This window comes from Solanum verrucosum, unplaced genomic scaffold (assembly GCF_900185275.1).
Source record: "Solanum verrucosum unplaced genomic scaffold, falcon-dt-bn FXZP01000022.1, whole genome shotgun sequence".
NCBI classification, from domain to species: domain Eukaryota; kingdom Viridiplantae; phylum Streptophyta; class Magnoliopsida; order Solanales; family Solanaceae; genus Solanum; species Solanum verrucosum.
Window position 1 is genome coordinate 4,469,687 of NW_026020086.1, and position 17,442 is coordinate 4,487,128.

Sequence of the window (17,442 nt, forward strand, 5' to 3'; positions counted from 1 at the left end):
AATTCTTTTGCGCTATTTCAAACCTTTCTCCTAATCGGACAATAATCGATTAATTGGGAATTCATCTTCAGAGCTAAGGCCCGAAATACTCAAAGTTTAATTAAATATATTGGATGTTGATAAACTAATGCACAATGAAAAATATTAGATTTTGCATATTATTATTTTTGCATCACATAATTAATTATTATGTGTGAAATGTTGTTCGATATGATACTACAACAACAACATACTCAGTGTAATATTATAAGTAAAGTTGAATTTGATAGAAATAAAAATAGAAATTTGGTCATCTTAATGAATTAGATGATATGACTTAGCTTGATAAGAGACTCAATCATATATGTGTCTTGTTTGTTAAATAAGTCTTGGCTGCTCTGATGACAGTTTGCAATGGCTCAAACATAGTGAATGCATGACTTGCAAGTTTCACATCTTCAACTTCATAATTTACTGTAAATTTTGTGATGCATGAATTTTCATCTTTCTCATTCACTTCAAATCTAATTCCATAAAAAGTAAAGCCAAGATCAACATATCCACCTTCAATCACTTGAGATTGCTTGTATCTTTTTTCATTGTCTACTATGTTGAATCTCTCCTTGAAATAAGGTATTCCTGGTGTACCTATTTTAACAACAAACAAAAAACATAATTAATAATCATTTAATTAAGTTTCTTGATGGTGTTACTAATGTTTTTATAAATGTTAGTGTTTATTCTTTTCTTGAGTCGAAGGTCTTGTAAAAACAGACTATCTATGGGTAAGATATGTGCATACTCTAGCCTACACAGACTTTACTTGTGGGATTACACTGACTGTTGATTTTGTTGTTGTTCATTTAATGAAGTAAATGATTCCCCTTTGTTACCATACTACATCTCACACGCTGAGTTAATCACTAAAGTCTTATACAATTTTATGTTGGATGTTTTTTGATGGGGGATCGTATAACCCGAAGCACTAGAATGATCCAACAATCACGAAAGGGAGTATACCTACTATTATAACATACTACACTTGGCTCATATGAAACAAGTCTTGTCTAGGAAGCAGAGCGATCTCATCTTGCTTGTTTCTAGCAAAGTTTCTAGCTCCAATATATAAACACGAGAGATTTGATTTTGTAGCTCCTTACGAGTGTGATTTAAGCTATATGACCTTTATTCTACATAAGAGGAAAAAATAACACATGGGATCTTTAAATGAAAACACAAGATCTTCATTGAATCATATATTTTCTATTCAGATTGTAAGTGGACATAAGATATCATTCCCTCGATGAACATCGTATCTAAGATGATTAGATTGATTTTGCGTACCTTCAGGAAAAGTGATTTTGAGGACAGTTCCAGTACTACCATCACCTTCAATCACATCAACTTTATTAAGAAGAGTAGGCAACTCTTGCACAATGAATCTAGACAAATGTAATGTTCCATAGAGCTCCCATGCTACATTTGCAGGCACATTCACTTCTATCTCATCTGAAATTGTCCCCTTCATATCGTCCTAAAGGTGGTGATTGATACTAACAGAGTACACGCAAATTTTTTAGTAAACAATGATTCTTGAAAGAATGTTATTATGAACCTGTTTTATGTTATGTTTTAATTTTTTCTAGTGGTATTTATAGTAGTACAACATGTTAAATTTACAAAAATGTGTAAATGGCTACAATTGCCAAGTTTGAATTTGGACTCAAAAGACTTCCATCTTGGCTGCTGGAAAATATATATTATAACATAAAATACCCTTTAATTTTTTATTAATCATGTGCTATTAAGAATAGATTATATATAATTGGTATTCCTAAGTCAATGTTGCTCCAACTGATCTTTGACTAGGGTGATCTATACATTTATTATAATGTATAATCACGTAAAGTGATATATCTCCCTTGAAATATAGTTTCCATCGCGGCGCGCGATACGTCCCTCGAAATGGTACATCCTCTTATCACATAACACTTATCACAACCATGTCTCAGAACCAATGCAAATGACATGTTCACACAAATAATGAGGACATGACCATTTTCATAACAATACACAATTCACAACAATACAACCGTGATACAACATCAACAATGATTCAACAAGCCTTTCAATCCAGTCTTAAACATCACACATCAACAATTAAACACATTGTATTTTATTACCCCTTTTTCATCATTAGAAAACAATTAATATGTACAAGTCAACCCATCATCAAGTCTCATTACCCTCAAACACATATCACAAAGAAATACACGAACTCCATACACTTAACAAGGATTTAGAAATTCACTTGCCTCAAATAGTCGAACAATCACTGCGAGACTTGATTCTTCCCTTTTCGTTGGACTTCCAGCTCAAAGCAAACTATTCATATTAAAATCACAATAAGATTTCGAAACTAACAACACTCATATTATTATAGGTCTAGCCTAGACCCAAAAACTCACTCAATTTATAATCAAGTTCTTAATCTTGGTGCCAATTAACATGTCCACTCTCATGTTTTTTTCCAAATTTCAAGCCTAGGATTAAGTCCTAACTCCTCCAATACCATAATCTAATGGTATTCATATAATATAATATATCTATTATTCAATTATGTATATTAATATGCAAACTTGAATCATAAGATGGTGACCAAATTTAGAGACGTAATCAGCATTCTTAACTATTGAAAACTTAACAAAAATCTAAACCCCATCATTAATTTATTTAATTTATCACAATGTATTCATAATGGCAATCATTGGCCAGCATGCTACAGTGCATCGGCGTGCACTCCAATTTCTTCATCCAACATTATTTAATAAATAAAATGGGTACAGATTGAGATAATTGATATTTAATGGCTTCTCCACAACCCCAAAACCAATTAACATATTACAATTTGGTCAACTATATATATACATATCTAGTATATATTTGTACAAGGATAGAAAATTAATTTGATAGATTTTGTTCTTACCTAATACTCGTTGTTTCCCTTGTTGAAGTCGCATAAGTTCTTCACAAACTTCTCAGTTTTGCTTTCCTCCGCATAGGTGAGTTTCTACCTCTCTTTTTCTCTTTCTCAAATTGTGGCTAATATTATTTTTTTTATTTTTTATTTTTTTTATTTATAAGAATTGTGGTCCTGTGGACCCTTTATTTATTCCCAGCCACAAATGTGACTGTCACCATCCAAAATAAAAGAAAATACAAATGAACCTTCCCCAAATGTGTCGGTCCAAATCTACTACTATGATGATTATGTTAAACCCTACTAACTTATTTTATCATGGGTTAAATAGTATAGGGTATTAAATTATGACATTGACCCATTAACCACCAAATAAATAAATAATTTATTTAATATAAACCCATCAATTAAATAACCGCAGTTATCGAATAATTTAAAATTTTCAAATCAACTTCACCGATTAATCAAATTTTACTCGGGGCAACTATCAAGAGGGATAAAACGCTAATTTTATGAAAATTCTCAAAAACAATCTTTCGGGTCATTACATTTTTTTATTTTGTCAACACTTTTAAAATAGATTTCTTCTCTTTTTTGTCTCCTTTTTCTCTTTCTAGAATTCTTTTCATATGTAATTCTCTCCCCAATTTCAATTCTTCTCCTTAATTCAATCTGTTTATGAAAATCAGATATAACAATATGTTTTTTCATGGATACTTCTAAAAATCATCTTTATATATAATCTTGTTCTTGTCAAATTAATTGTTGAATTTCATGATTTGTAGAATTGAAGTTTTTTCAATTTTGTTTTTGCGAAAATTTAGGTTATTCAACCTTCTTTTGCTTTCTTTCTAAAATCCTTTTCATATGTATATTTGCTTCTCTTCTAAATTTTCTCGTATTCTCCTTAATTTACTCTGTCTATGCAAATCAAATATAACTGTATGTTTATTGATTGATTCTTCCAATAATTTCTTTTAATATATAATTATGTAGCATTTCTTTCCCCATTAATTTTGAAAATTTGTGATTTGTGGAACTAAAGTTTTTAAAACTTGTTTTGGCGAAAATTCAGGTAATAGTTTTTTGAATTTTTTGTTCTCAATTTCATGGGTAAGAAAGATCTTCGTAAAAAATCAGAATGTTGATTTTGATGAATACAACCCAATGTATACCAATGAATTCCAATCTCAATTTAAATTAAAGTATACAAGTTTATTATGTGAATACAAATCACTGAATACACGATGGATACGAACTAATTTATACATAGTGTAATTACCGTATACATAAACAAAATCACATGTACAATTAATGAATAAAATTTATATATGTATCATATTAATCTCATTCTTGTATTCATTATAGTAATACGTATAATTGATGGTAATATTCTTATGTATACAATATAAAGTTTATGTACACATGCTACAATTACTGTATACATCAATAAAATTTACACGTCTATTTTATGAATATTTTTTTTGTGTATACATATTTTTTTTTTATGTATACATTATGTAATTGCAACTTTAATTATTGTATAATTTATGCATATGTATTAAATTATAGTTTCTAATAAAATGTCATTTAATATTATTTGATTAGTTATTGTCGATTATGTGATAATTAATACACGTTAGAGCATTAATAATACATTTTCTTACCTTAAAAGTAGTCACAATCTTTTAATAAGTTATTTAAAGAATTTTAAAAAATTCATTCCTTAAAAGTTGGTGTAACCTTTTTTTAATGGGTTAATTAATATATATATATATATCACTTCTTAAAAGTAGGCAATCGGTTTTCTAATAAACTAATTATTGTTGATTGGTAAAAAAAGGATCATCATAAAATTACAATCAAATATATCTTTGTGTTTCTGTAAATTGCGTTACAATTTTTTTAAATAGATGGTTAAATAAAGTTGAGTTTAAGAATTTAAAGATATTGCAAAGCTAACTTCCTTAATTATAGGAGTTAAAAACAAGGAAGAAAAAATAATCCCACATCTCCTTAATTAATGCGGGTTGGTTGCACATGATAAAAAGAAAAAAAACTATAAAAAGTTGGTTTTATTTCTTTTAGGCTAATACTGTCAATTCCTCGTAATTTTTCAAAAATATTTTTGTCACCTATAAAAATGGGTTGTGACTTAATTTGTATTAATGGGCCACTTAGGATGGGCTGTATAATTGGGCTTTCAAAGTCAATGTCGCTCCAACTGATTCTCCTTCTAGACGAGCTTAGTCTTTTTCGATGAGTTTAAGTTTTACGTACTAACGATATAAAATAAATATTTATATAATTAGATCACTTGTAATAATATTTTAAATTCAATGAAAGATCATTGTATAAGTTTCTTACACCACTTAGAATAGACTATATAATCGGTTGATCTTTGATTTTTTTTTCCTCTTTAGCAATCTAATTTATGCCTAGTGGCTCATAATATCAATTTATTAACAAGATAAGTAGAATAAAAATAACACAAAATCTTGTCAATGTGGCAAAATTTGTGAACAATTGAATAAAACAACAATTTTTGCCATGTGTATACAATTTGTATCAAAGTATACTCGTGTAACCATTATAACTCACAAACACAATATAATTTATCAATTCGGTAAAACTTTGTGAACGTTTTGTATTCAAATTATTCCCCGCCTTACATAACATGAGAAAGAAGATAAAACTAGTCAAAATTATGCCATTTATACATAAATTAGTAAAAATATGCTATTTTACGTAAATTGTCCATTTTTACGTAAAATAATAAATGGGGATAAAATTTAAACAACTAAAAAAATATCCAATTTTAGCAAAATAGATGTCCCCATACAAATGCCCTGGCATACAAGGAAGTCACGTCAACCAATTAAAATATGAAGGCCGGCCAATTATGATTATGCACTTGTGGTTGAAATTTATCTTTATCAACTTATATATCATCAAATATTAATAAGAGGCTTAGAAGCAGATTTCTCTTCGTCGACATGTCTATTTCATGTCGAGAGTATTTTTAAATGTTTAAATTTTATAACAAGAGTATTTTTGGAAATTCAATGTCTACACTCTAATGGTGTTTTTCCTATATTTTTTCGCTGATAATTTGGTCTCACATCAATAAAAGATGCTTTATCAAATAAATGAGACTCAACATAGGCAACATGAGCATCCGTCAAATTATAAGAAAATGTGTCTTTTTTTGAACGGACTAAAAAGAAAAACGTGTCTCATAAATTGAAATAGAAAATTAATACATAAGGCCATTTAAGTATGGTTTGTTGGACCCCACTTTGTATCTAGTATTTTATATATATAATATGTGTGTGTGTGTCTCATAGCAACTACTATAAAAAAACATGTTGGGGAAATTTACAGAGCAAGTACAAATAAATGCAGCAGCAAGTGAAGTTTGGAATCTCTATGGCTCTAATGAATTTCCAAAATTTGTTGTTGAAAAACTCCCACACATTGTTGAAAAAGTTGAGTTGATTGAAGGCAATGGAGGAGCTGGTACACTTGTGCAAGTTAGTAAGTTACTAATCTACTTCAAACCTCATAAAATTTATCTACCGAATTTACATCAAATCAATAAATATAAGATACGTATCTTTCATACACACAATTATCTCTTCCTTTTTCCTCTTCTTTTATAGGTGACGTCGTCCATAGTGATTACTTACTTGTAGTTGGTGTTTACATCCAATCAATTAATTCTACTTATTACGCAACAATCTTATACCTCCTTCATTCTATTTTGTTCGATAATATTTTCTTTTCAGTCCTCGTAAAAAAGAAGTGACATATTTCAATTTATTTCCTTAATGAGAAGTCTTTATAGCCACACAGATACTACGACATGCATGTTGAAGAACACATGTTTCAAAAAATTTGTATCCACACCGATGTTATGAAATATTTAAGGCCATAACTTTTAAAAATCTTTTTTTCTTTTCCAAATTTTATGTCAAGTCTAACTACGACTGATTACAATAACTTGGATTAGCTATAACTTTATTTTTTGGACAAAATGTATTAGGTTTACCTGGAAATCCTCCATATAAAGAGAAGTTTGTGTTAATGGATGATGAAAAAAGAGTGAAGGGAGTAGAGATTGTTGAAGGTGGATATCTTGATCTTGGATTCACTTTCTATGGAATCAAATTTGAAGTCATTGAGAAGGATGAAAATTCATCTTTCATCAAACTTACAATTGATTTTGAGACTAAAGATGTTGAAAATATTCATCTTACTATTCCCAACCTCCAAGCTTTTCTTGCCATCATGAAAGCTTCTGCTGATTATCTTGAGAAATAATATTTTTATTATTATTATTATTGGATTTTTTCATAGTTTATGTTGTTTTCCATTTTACTAATTTCTTCTTGTTGTTATTTCTCTTTCTTGTATTAATGTATTGTATTATGATGGACTTACTATTGGATGTTATTATTTTTTGTCATGAATAAAGTAAGATAAGGTCATTGTTTATTGCTTATATAATCTTGAAAGGAATGTCAAATAAGTGTGTTGGATTTGAATTTGGGCATTAATATAATTTGTGTTAATATATAGATGAATCATCCCGACTAATAAAATGAAATAGAAATTTATAAGATCAAAGTTTGTTACGGACTTGTCCTTTATACGTGTAGTTTCACTTGCACGTACCTCGACTTATTCTATAGAGCACTAACTATCTCCAATCAACACAAGTATTGGGTTAATCTGTTCATCAAGCTTGAACGGATGAGAAGGAATTACCTAATATTTTTTTGCTATTGTTGTGTTTTAAATCTAAGACCTTATGATTTTCAATCCATTTCATTGATCGCTAAGCCAGTGGCAAAGCCCAAAATTTCGCTAAAGTTGTTCAAAATCTATTATATATGCATTGAAAAGTAATTTTTAACCTATATAATTAGCATATATCTGTAAGTTCACTATGTAATGTTTCAATGAAAGGTATTCAACTAGCTTCCTTTCATTATACTAATCTCAAAGCACAATATTAAATATATTTCTATGTATTAACAAAATTGGGCTTCATTTAGATGGGACTAAAACAAGAAATAAAAGGAGTCCAGGTCCGTTGTTTGAATATACCCAACGAGCAAGCTAATTTCCCACATCGACTTCACAATATTCTTTATCTTAACTTTTTTATAGTAGCTCTGCTCGTATCCTACTTTTCTTATAGGTTTATGATTCAAATTGTTGATATGTGATATTTATCGATACAATTTATCCAAATATTATATTCATTAAACAATACAATACCATACGATACAATATGTATACACTTTCCATTCTGAATGAAGGCCAGTTGTGCCTGGACTTAACCATAATGGGCCGGCCCACTTAACCAATTGTTGTGCCATCTCAATTACTATTTAATAGAGAGATGCTAAAAGCTAAACATGTTTTAATAATAATTACCTTCTTTAATTACTTTAAATTAAAATATATGTAAAGCAACCAAATAATTTTTAGGCTAGTTTTGTTCTCTTGTTCATCGGTTCAATGTACTTGTGAGATGTTAAGTTTTCTAATTTATTGCAATTTGTTTTTCTTTCCGAGTTCCTAAATTGAAAAAATAATAATACTAGGTATAGATGTGATGTAGTCACCTTGAAATTTCTCTTGAATTTTATTAAATTATCGTGATTGAATAATATTCAATCAACACGATCTAAAGCAAATTCACTCTTCATAACTGATCGATACTTTATTCAAACAACATAAACATTTGCTTGACCCATTGACAAAAATTTATAGTTTTATGATTTTTAAATTTTGTAAAATAAATAAATAACGCTATCATTATTTGGATGAATAATTACTTATTGCTCTTATATCGGAATATCTTAAGCAATTACTCTATTGTGTTGTTTGAGATCTTCAAGAACAATTAGATAAAAATATTTAAAAAAAGTTAATCTCATCTTATATTTCTGAAATAACAAATAACTTGAAATAACTATTTACAAAAAGCATGACAAATAATTCAAGATAGAGTTAGTGTTAAGTTGAACGAGCGACTGAATTGGTGGAATGAATGATATCTCATCAAATATGATTTCCCCACATTTCCAATCGGGTACACCTCGCACAACTTATACATCTTCTATATAATTTGTGAGTTATTACATAAGAGCGGGTTTAACGTGAATATCAATACAATATGTACACAATAATCATATATATATATATATAAGAGAACCTTAGGCCCGCCTACGTGGCGCCCTCACAAACAAGAATTCCCTTCTAATTTATTTATTTACAAAATTAGCATTCTCCTTTCATGAAAGCTGTGAAATTTATGAAAAGTTGCGACTTTTATGAAAAGTTGTGACTTTTATGAAAGGTTGTGACCTTTCCGAAGGATTGCAACTTTTTCAAATAGTTGTAACCTTTCCGATAAGACACAATAAACATTTGTTCACACTACCCTTTGTTGTTTATAAATAGAGGGATTTCCACTCATTTTAAAACAACGAAAATTCTGAACCTCTTCTTCTTCTTCTTCACAATTAAATATTTGTGTACTTTGCTCCTATTCAGTGACTCATTGATACCATTGCTTATGTTAAAGATCTTGATATATATTTTTACAGTCATTAATTTATGTTTATGTTATTAAGGATAAATGATTAGATCTAATAATTTTCATTTTTCTTTACATTATTAATGTTTATTACTATGTAATTTTGTATGTAAGATAATATAGTGTTTTAATTTTAATGACTGATATATTTTAAGTATTATTATATAAATTTCATGATATTAAATTTCCGTGCTTCATTTTACTAGTTGTATAATTATACCTAACCTAAAGTTAATTCTCCAAAAAGTATATAACTCCATTTTTTACTCTCTCTCCTTCTGTTGAAATCTCATTTCCTTCACCTGCACTTCACGGGTTCTCACGAACATGGCACCCCCCATCAATCTCCGCTTTCATCGCCTTTCTTTAATCAAAATTAAATCTTTTTAATTAAAAAAAATTACCCAAATCGATTCCATTTGACCCAGAAGACAAAAAACCAGAAAAAAAAACCCTAGTTGCATTTATATTTTTTTGTATCAAGAACTGTGTATTTTGATATACCCTTTATTGAATCTGAATCGATCCAAAAACCCCAAGTGTTTTTTGAGTTAATTACATGTCTTAGATGAGGTTTACTCGAAGATTTACGAGGATTTTTATTATCCTCTGTTTGATTGCTGTTTTTGTTACAACTCCAATCTTGTTGTTTTCTTCACATAGGTTGATTCATCTTGGTTCTGATGGTAATGGTTTTGTTTATATGTGTGTTTTCAAGTTGTTTGGGTTTTTGGGGTTCTTTTTGTTTTTGCTAATTTGATTGGATTTTGTTCACATTTGGGTTGTTGCAGCATCGAAGGAGTTTGTTGGAGATTTATCAATTCTGGTAAGATTTCTACTGTTACTGTTTATTGCACTTTGATTGTTGTATTATTTTGTGGTAATGGCTTTTCCTTTTTCAGTATGTGTTGTCATGCTTTCTTTAGTTTCGAACTGCTTTTCAATGCTTTTACTTGAGATGAGATGTAGGGGTAAGGTTTGCTTATACAATACTCTGCCCAGACCCCAGTTGTGGGATTACACTCTGTGTCGTTGTTGTTGTAAGATTTCTTTTCCTTTATTCAGATTTTGTTGTGGGTATTGCTTGTTTTGGTGTATGTTGTTGAGAGGAAGTAGATAAAGCACCATAGATTATTTTGAACATTTGATTTTACTATTGTACAATGTGTTTGCTAGTAATCAGTAAGAGCTTTTTGAGGGGAAGTAGATAAAGCAACATAGATTATTTTGAACATTTGATTTTACTATTGTACAATGCGTTTGCTAGTAATCAGTAAGAGCTTTTTTTTTTAATAGCTGAAGTTGTTTTTTTGGTACCCTTGTTGTTTGCCTATTTTCGACCTGGTGTAAAAGATAAAGCTGTTAATGGTCCCCATACTTCCATAAGTTCCATTTACCCTGTTGCTTTGTTTTGGTATATGTTGCTGAGGGGAAGTTGATAAAGAAGCATATATTGTTTTGAACATTTGATTTTACTCGTGTAAATTGTTTTTTTTTGTTTTTGATAAAGGTAACTACTCGTGTAAATTGTGTTTTCTAGTAATTTGTAAGAGCTTCTTTTTTATAGCTGCAGTTAGTTTTTTGGTACCCTCGTTGTTTGCATATTTTGGACTTGGTGTAAAAGATCAAGCTGTTAATGGTCCCCATACTCCCATTATCCTGTCCCTTTGTAAAGGCAAGGATGCAGAGTTTTCTGTGAGAAGAATTATCTACTTATTGCTTGTGTCAGTTTTTGACTGGACCTCGAGTTTTATGATGTTAGTTAACTCATACAGAGTATATTATTTAAGTAGTGGTAATCAAATAAAAATGTCGAAGTAGTAGCCGTTAACAAGTTAGTTTGATAGAAAAGATCATATCAAAGTTAAAAATTTGAATGCTTTGGAAGTTCTATAAAGATGAAAAGAGTGTCATGTAAATTGAAACAAATGGAGTCTATTGTATGGGATCTGATTGAGATTTTTCGTATTTGGGTTTTGATTGGAGTTGATGGATTATATTGTTATGATATGATCTGACTGATATTTCTATTTCTCCATTTCAGAAGCACAGGATAGAGGTTCAGGCGCTTAATGCAGTTCAACAGGTGATATAAACTCTATATAAGTTCTTACAACTGTGAACATCCACTTGAATTGAACTTATGTTTGCAAACCTTTTTCTGCTGTTTGGTTTAGGAAGAAGTTGAAAACCTCAAAGAACCGATCTTGGATGTCTACCGAGATGGAAACCAAATTTCTGCAGTCAGTTTGTATACCATTGATAAGAATGATAGTCTTGGTCAACCTAAGAATGTCAGTTTGGCGGGAAATAATGGTAATTTGATTATTCAGATGTTCTTTACACTCACACACCCCACCCCACCCCCACCCCCACCCCGGGCATTTCTTTTCATTCTACAACTAGAAATTAATTGTACACATTCCTACCTAATTTCAGTAACCACACATGATTCGAAGAAAGAAAGTCAACAAAGTTTACCAGAGGAAACACTGGCCACACGAGAAAAGGCATTGGTATGTATGGAAGTCCAATGGACGCTACATCAAAGATCTCATTCATTTAGTATGAAATTTTCTTCATCATTCCTTTTATTTATTTATTTTATTTGATAAATAGATTTCAATCTTTTAATTAGTACAGTAAAAATCATAGAGTTGCTGTTGGTGGAATCATTTGCAAGTAGAGCGCAATGGTTACAAATCATTCATATAGTTGATCCTGAAATTTGGCGTAGTGGAACGGTTGATTAAATTTGAAAGCCACTAATGTTGTTTGTCCAGAGCTTGAGACTAATAGATGTACTTTTATTATTGTTTGGATAAAATAGAATTAATGGTGGTTATATAAAATATCACGTGTTGTTTGCAGCTTTAGAGTTGCATATGCATACAGCTGGATTCCTTTGTTTGGTGGTGTTTGAATTTTGAAGGTGTTGCTTTAACGTGGTGATTGTGATAATGTGTAGTAATAAACTATGTCTTCATGCTTTGGAACCTTACCAAGAAATGGTTTTCTTAGATTAAGTTAAATTAGCAAATTTAGATTTTGCATGTTCATGACGGTAGGGAATCTGTCGATTCGATGGTTCAGATGATTTTTTTTTTGTTCTTTTTCTTTTTTTCCTTAATCAAAAGAAGGTTTGACTGAACGTTTATAAGAAGGGAGTTTTCATGTGCCATGCTCATTTATGATTTTCACTTTCCAAGATTCAGCTGTTGTGTAAAATAAATTGTGATAAAGTATAATATTAATTATTGTATTGAGGGTTTAAAGTAATATTGGTTTCTCTTTCCACTCGCTGTGAATGGTCGAATACTACTGGTCAACTCCTGGAATATGTTTTATGTATTTTGTTCGTGTTAACTGCAAAGCTCTTCATGTTATCACCTGATTTCAGTTGGTTGTATTGCAGGAAAAATCCAGGCCAAAAGAGGTTCAACACAGTCAGAATGTACAGTCTCATCCACGGAGGGCATTAGATGAGAGGGTGAAGGAGATTAAAGATCAGCTGATAAGGGCCAAAGCATTCTTGAATTTTGCACCGGCGGGTAGTAACTCTAATTTTGTGAAAGAGATAAAGCTACGAATTAAAGACTTGGAACGAGCTGCTGGTGAAGTTTCAAAAGATTCTGATTTGTCAAGGAGGTAAGATGATATTTCTTTCATCACTTTAACTCTTCGTAATAGACTAATAGCTATGACATCATCTCTTATTTGGACACAAGCTCAAACCTGGACACATCATGGAACCTGGCTGATTTGATATATGTTGGTTGCTCCACCGTAGCATAAAATCTGCTTGGCTTGAGTAATGGCTCTTTTTAGCCATTTTCTGTACCTTTTTTTTTTTTACAAGTGTGAGTTATGTTTGTACTTATTGTGTCTGAAAGAATATCCGAGAGAAGGTCAAAATTGTCAAATGAAATTGACAAATAACTTGGTGCTAAAGTTAATTATGTACACAAAGAATGTCTTTAATCTGTTATTGGTCCATGAGTAGTTGAGGAAAAATTGGTTGGTCTGGTAACTAAGTGTTGAATGTTGGCCAGCGAATATGTTTTTTCTCAGTCTTGAATTAAGTACTTAAGTGTATTTATTCTCTTTATGATTTTTTCCTGTTTTTTTAGTTCCAGACCCTACATAGTGGGATTTCACTGGGTTTGTTGTTGTCCTGTTTTTTAGTTTACTTTTTGGGCACAGGTACTAATCTGTGAATGGATGTTTGGATGTATTGAGATAAAAATGGGTTCAGAAAGTGACAATAAGGATTTTACTTTTGGATAGTTGATAGAATCTTTAAAATACGGAAGTATACTATTTTGATTGGAAACTAGGGAGCAGTTAAATGATGTATGTGTGATCTAAGAACAGTTATCATTCTAGGGCGATACAGAAGATGAAGGCTATGAGTGCAACCCTGTCAAAAGCCAGTAGATTGTTCCCTGATTGCTCGGCAATGGTGAAAAAACTTCGTGCGATGACGTATAATGCTGAGGAACAACTTCGAACGCAAAAGAATCAAGCTTCCTTCCTTGAAAATCTTGCGGGAAGAACTACTCCGAAAGGCCTTCATTGCCTCTCCATGCGGTTAACCACTGAATTCTTTGCCCTACAATCCGAGGAGCAGAAACTACCTAACCAACATAAATTTCAGAATCCAGATCTCCACCACTTTGCTGTTTTCTCTGACAATGTTTTGGCATGTTCTGCAGTTGTCAACTCAACTGTATCAACTGCTAGGGTGAGCATCTCCTTAATTTTCTTATTCTTGGCTTTTATTTTTCTTTTTTTCAATTTCTTACTACTTCCTCTCTTTCAATTTATGTGTATTACTTTCCTTTTTAGTCTATTTTAAAAAGAAAGCAAATTTTTATATTCAGTTCTCCTCTTTAGTTCCAATTTCTCACATGACATGTTTAAGATCACAAGATTCAAAAGATATTTTTGGTGCATTACACACATCTTTAATTTAAGACCACATCTTTAGTTTAAGACAACAAGATTCAAAAATCTCTTTATTTTCTTGATCTCTGAGCCAGTCATACCATTTTAAGAAAATGAACAGAAGGGAGTATATTTGTTATTCACGTTCTATTTTTTCCTTTGATGTTCTTTTCTCATCGTTACTTAATCTGCTGTGATCTTAAGATGATTAAGAATAGAACATAGGTATTTGGAGTAAATGTCATTTTGCACATGGCCTTTAGAGGAAAATTTTCATTTAGTATCTATGTTGACTGATGCTTACCTGTAAGCAGCTTTGGCTTCAGTGCGGAACAGAGTAATTCCAATTGTGCATATAAGTCCACTATCGACTTATGAGAACACATGCTATTATTTGTTGGTGTCCTCACTTCTGCAAATAGAATTCCAAGAAGAACTATGATTGCAGTAACATTATCATTTGTAACTTATCATGCAACTGTCATGTATGGAAGGGCTAAACTCTTATGATTTTATAACAGTAGCTGCAAGGAGTAACTATTGATCACTATATATATTTTGAAGACAAATTAAATAATCATGGTTATGCACAAATTTATACTATTGATTACTATAGATTTTACAACAACAACAACATTCCGAGTGTGATCCCATAGGGTGGGGTCTGGGGAGGGTAGAGTGTACGCAAACCTTACCCCTACCTCATAGAGATAGAAAATAGTTTTCCGACAGATCCCTGGCTCGAGCAAAGCATTTGAAAAAAGGGAATACAGAAACAATTACTATATATTTTGTAGACATAAATTAAATAATGATGGTTATGCACAAATTTATGCAAGTGTTTATGTATTTGGCAGGCTCCAGAGAAGATTGTGTTTCATATAGTGACGGATTCTCTTAACCTACCAGCAATGACAATGTGGTTCTTGTCGAATCCTCCTGGCAAAGCAACAATTCAGATCCAGAGCATAGACATGTTTGATTGGTTACCCAACAAGGATATTCTGCAGAAGCAAGAGTCTCTTGATCCAAGATACACTTCTCCACTGAATCACCTGCGCTTCTACATGCCTGATATTTTTCCTTCTCTCAACAAGATAGTGCTCCTTGATCATGACGTGGTTGTGAAAAGGGATCTAAGCGGACTTTGGCGCATCAACATGAAGGGTAAAGTGAATGGTGCGGTGGAGACTTGTCTTGAAGGCGAGCCGTCATTCCGGCGAATGGATATGCTCATCAATTTCACTGACCCCATGGTGGCAACGAAATTTGACGTGAAATCATGCACATGGGCATTTGGGATGAATTTGTTTGATCTGCAGGAGTGGAGGAAACGAAACTTGACTGGGCTCTATCACAAGTACTTGGAGCTGGTATGCACCTATATCCTATTGTTTGTTAATTACTTATGGAATTGACCAGCGATTAATTATATTCTTAGCTTCTCTATAATAATGTGTATATATAGTTTTGACTTATAGTTGTTTTATTATTAAACATTGTTCTCCTTCTATTCATCACAGCCTCATTTTTAGTCCATGCATTGTGCAGGGAAGTAATAGACCATTAATGAAAGCTGGTACTTTGCCCATTGGTTGGTTGACCTTTTACAAACATACACGTGCTATAGATCGGAGATGGCATGTCTTGGGGTTGGGGTACGACTCTGGTGTCAAACTGAATGAAATCGAGCAAGCAGCTGTGATTCATTATGACGGAGTTATGAAACCATGGTTAGAGATTGGACTCCAGAAGTTCAAGCCCTACTGGAAGAAACACGTTAGGTATGAACATCCTTTTGTGCAACAATGCAATATTCATGACTAGGAATTTTATCCTTTAGCAATAGGCCAAGTTCCACTTCACCACAATCACGTAGTGTAGGAACCCCTCGCGTTCACCTTATTCTTTCACACATTGATCCCGCAATTTTTAACTTGTAAAGTCCAACTTTTACGCCTCTCCTGCCCACGTTTATTTCCTGCTCAGCGGTCATAGAAATTTATCCCACAATAGCAATAACTTGGGACCTGATATTGACATGTCCCTGAGATTCCTGCAATGCTTGGACTTGCATGTATATTGATCTTGTAGAATGCTAAAAATGTTTCTTATGATTTACCAGTTGTAGATGAGATAAGAAATATATTTCTCTATGACATTCTTCTTTCTTGTAGAATGTATGTTGTTGGAGAGGGAGGGATTGCTTTGGAAAAAACTTATAGGGTGCACCTTATTTTTATTTTTTCAATCATCCGGTTCGGATACTCACAAACACGACTAATCTAGATTCACATCGTAGAAAGTCCATCATGGCTAGTGTTTTAACGTTCTCTACCAAAGACTTCATTCTCAAGGTTCGAACTTAAGACCTCTAGTTCAATGTCTAGGATAACAAAATTTTATTCATAGCATTAAATTTTCAAAGTTTAAAATGTAAATCAATTATTATTACTATAAATATGGCCAGGATATTTTAAGACAATTTCCTAGAATGGCTCTCTGGATTCTGTATGTTTAGGGTAATCAACTAACCATCATTAGTGGATGTGATTATTGATTTGTAAATCATAACATGATTTTAAAGCAGACTCAATCATCAACATCAAATTTTAGTTTCCTCCTAATATCGGAATAAGACTTTTGTCGACTTTGAGCTGTTTTCAACCTTTTGCGAATCAGTCGGGAACGACTTGGAAACGACAGTCTGGACCCAACGGAATTGACAAAACAGTCATTTGAGGTCGTTTCGTCAAAATGTCGATCAAAGTCAACACTTTAACAAAAAAACACAACAAAATGCCAAGAAGCGAAAAACTGACCCCCGACACCTTTGGGAATCAAACCAAAGGTTGTTCTAGACCAAAATCGACATTTCGGAGCTAGTTGCATTGACAAAATTTGATTCGAGCACGTTTACCAA

At 31.7% G+C, this 17,442-nt stretch overlaps 3 protein-coding genes across 4 annotated transcripts in view; 2 read left to right on the forward strand and 1 right to left on the reverse strand.

Moving 5' to 3' along the window:
* Positions 1 to 7,456, forward strand: part of LOC125824317 (norbelladine synthase-like) — a 127,942-nt gene extending 120,486 nt beyond the window's left edge. The window contains exons 2-3 of the mRNA XM_049503665.1: positions 6,319 to 6,496; positions 7,005 to 7,456. Of these exons, the coding sequence (XP_049359622.1) occupies positions 6,325 to 6,496; positions 7,005 to 7,282 (450 nt within the window). The 5' untranslated portion in view covers positions 6,319 to 6,324 and the 3' untranslated portion in view covers positions 7,283 to 7,456. The remainder of the gene's footprint in view (positions 1 to 6,318; positions 6,497 to 7,004) is intronic.
* LOC125824315 (norbelladine synthase-like) lies at positions 155 to 1,744 on the reverse strand. The gene is made up of 2 exons (XM_049503664.1): positions 1,324 to 1,744; positions 155 to 627 (listed from the first exon to the last, which is right to left on the reverse strand). Exons 1-2 carry the CDS (start codon positions 1,505 to 1,507, stop codon positions 338 to 340), a joined length of 474 nt encoding a protein of 157 aa, XP_049359621.1. The 5' UTR covers positions 1,508 to 1,744; the 3' UTR covers positions 155 to 337.
* A 2,319-nt stretch (positions 7,457 to 9,775) lies between the features above and the next one.
* Positions 9,776 to 16,678, forward strand: LOC125824374 (probable galacturonosyltransferase 6). Of its 2 annotated transcripts, none has more exons than XM_049503744.1 (9): positions 9,776 to 10,258; positions 10,364 to 10,398; positions 11,617 to 11,658; positions 11,750 to 11,888; positions 12,012 to 12,088; positions 12,973 to 13,220; positions 13,959 to 14,316; positions 15,377 to 15,892; positions 16,071 to 16,678. In XM_049503744.1, exons 1-9 carry the CDS (start codon positions 10,141 to 10,143, stop codon positions 16,344 to 16,346), a joined length of 1,809 nt encoding a protein of 602 aa, XP_049359701.1. In that variant the 5' UTR covers positions 9,776 to 10,140; the 3' UTR covers positions 16,347 to 16,678. The 2 variants fall into 2 exon arrangements, with proteins under 2 accessions (XP_049359701.1, XP_049359702.1); XM_049503745.1 differs by having other exon boundaries at positions 12,988 to 13,220.
* Positions 16,679 to 17,442: the final 764 nt, after the last annotated feature.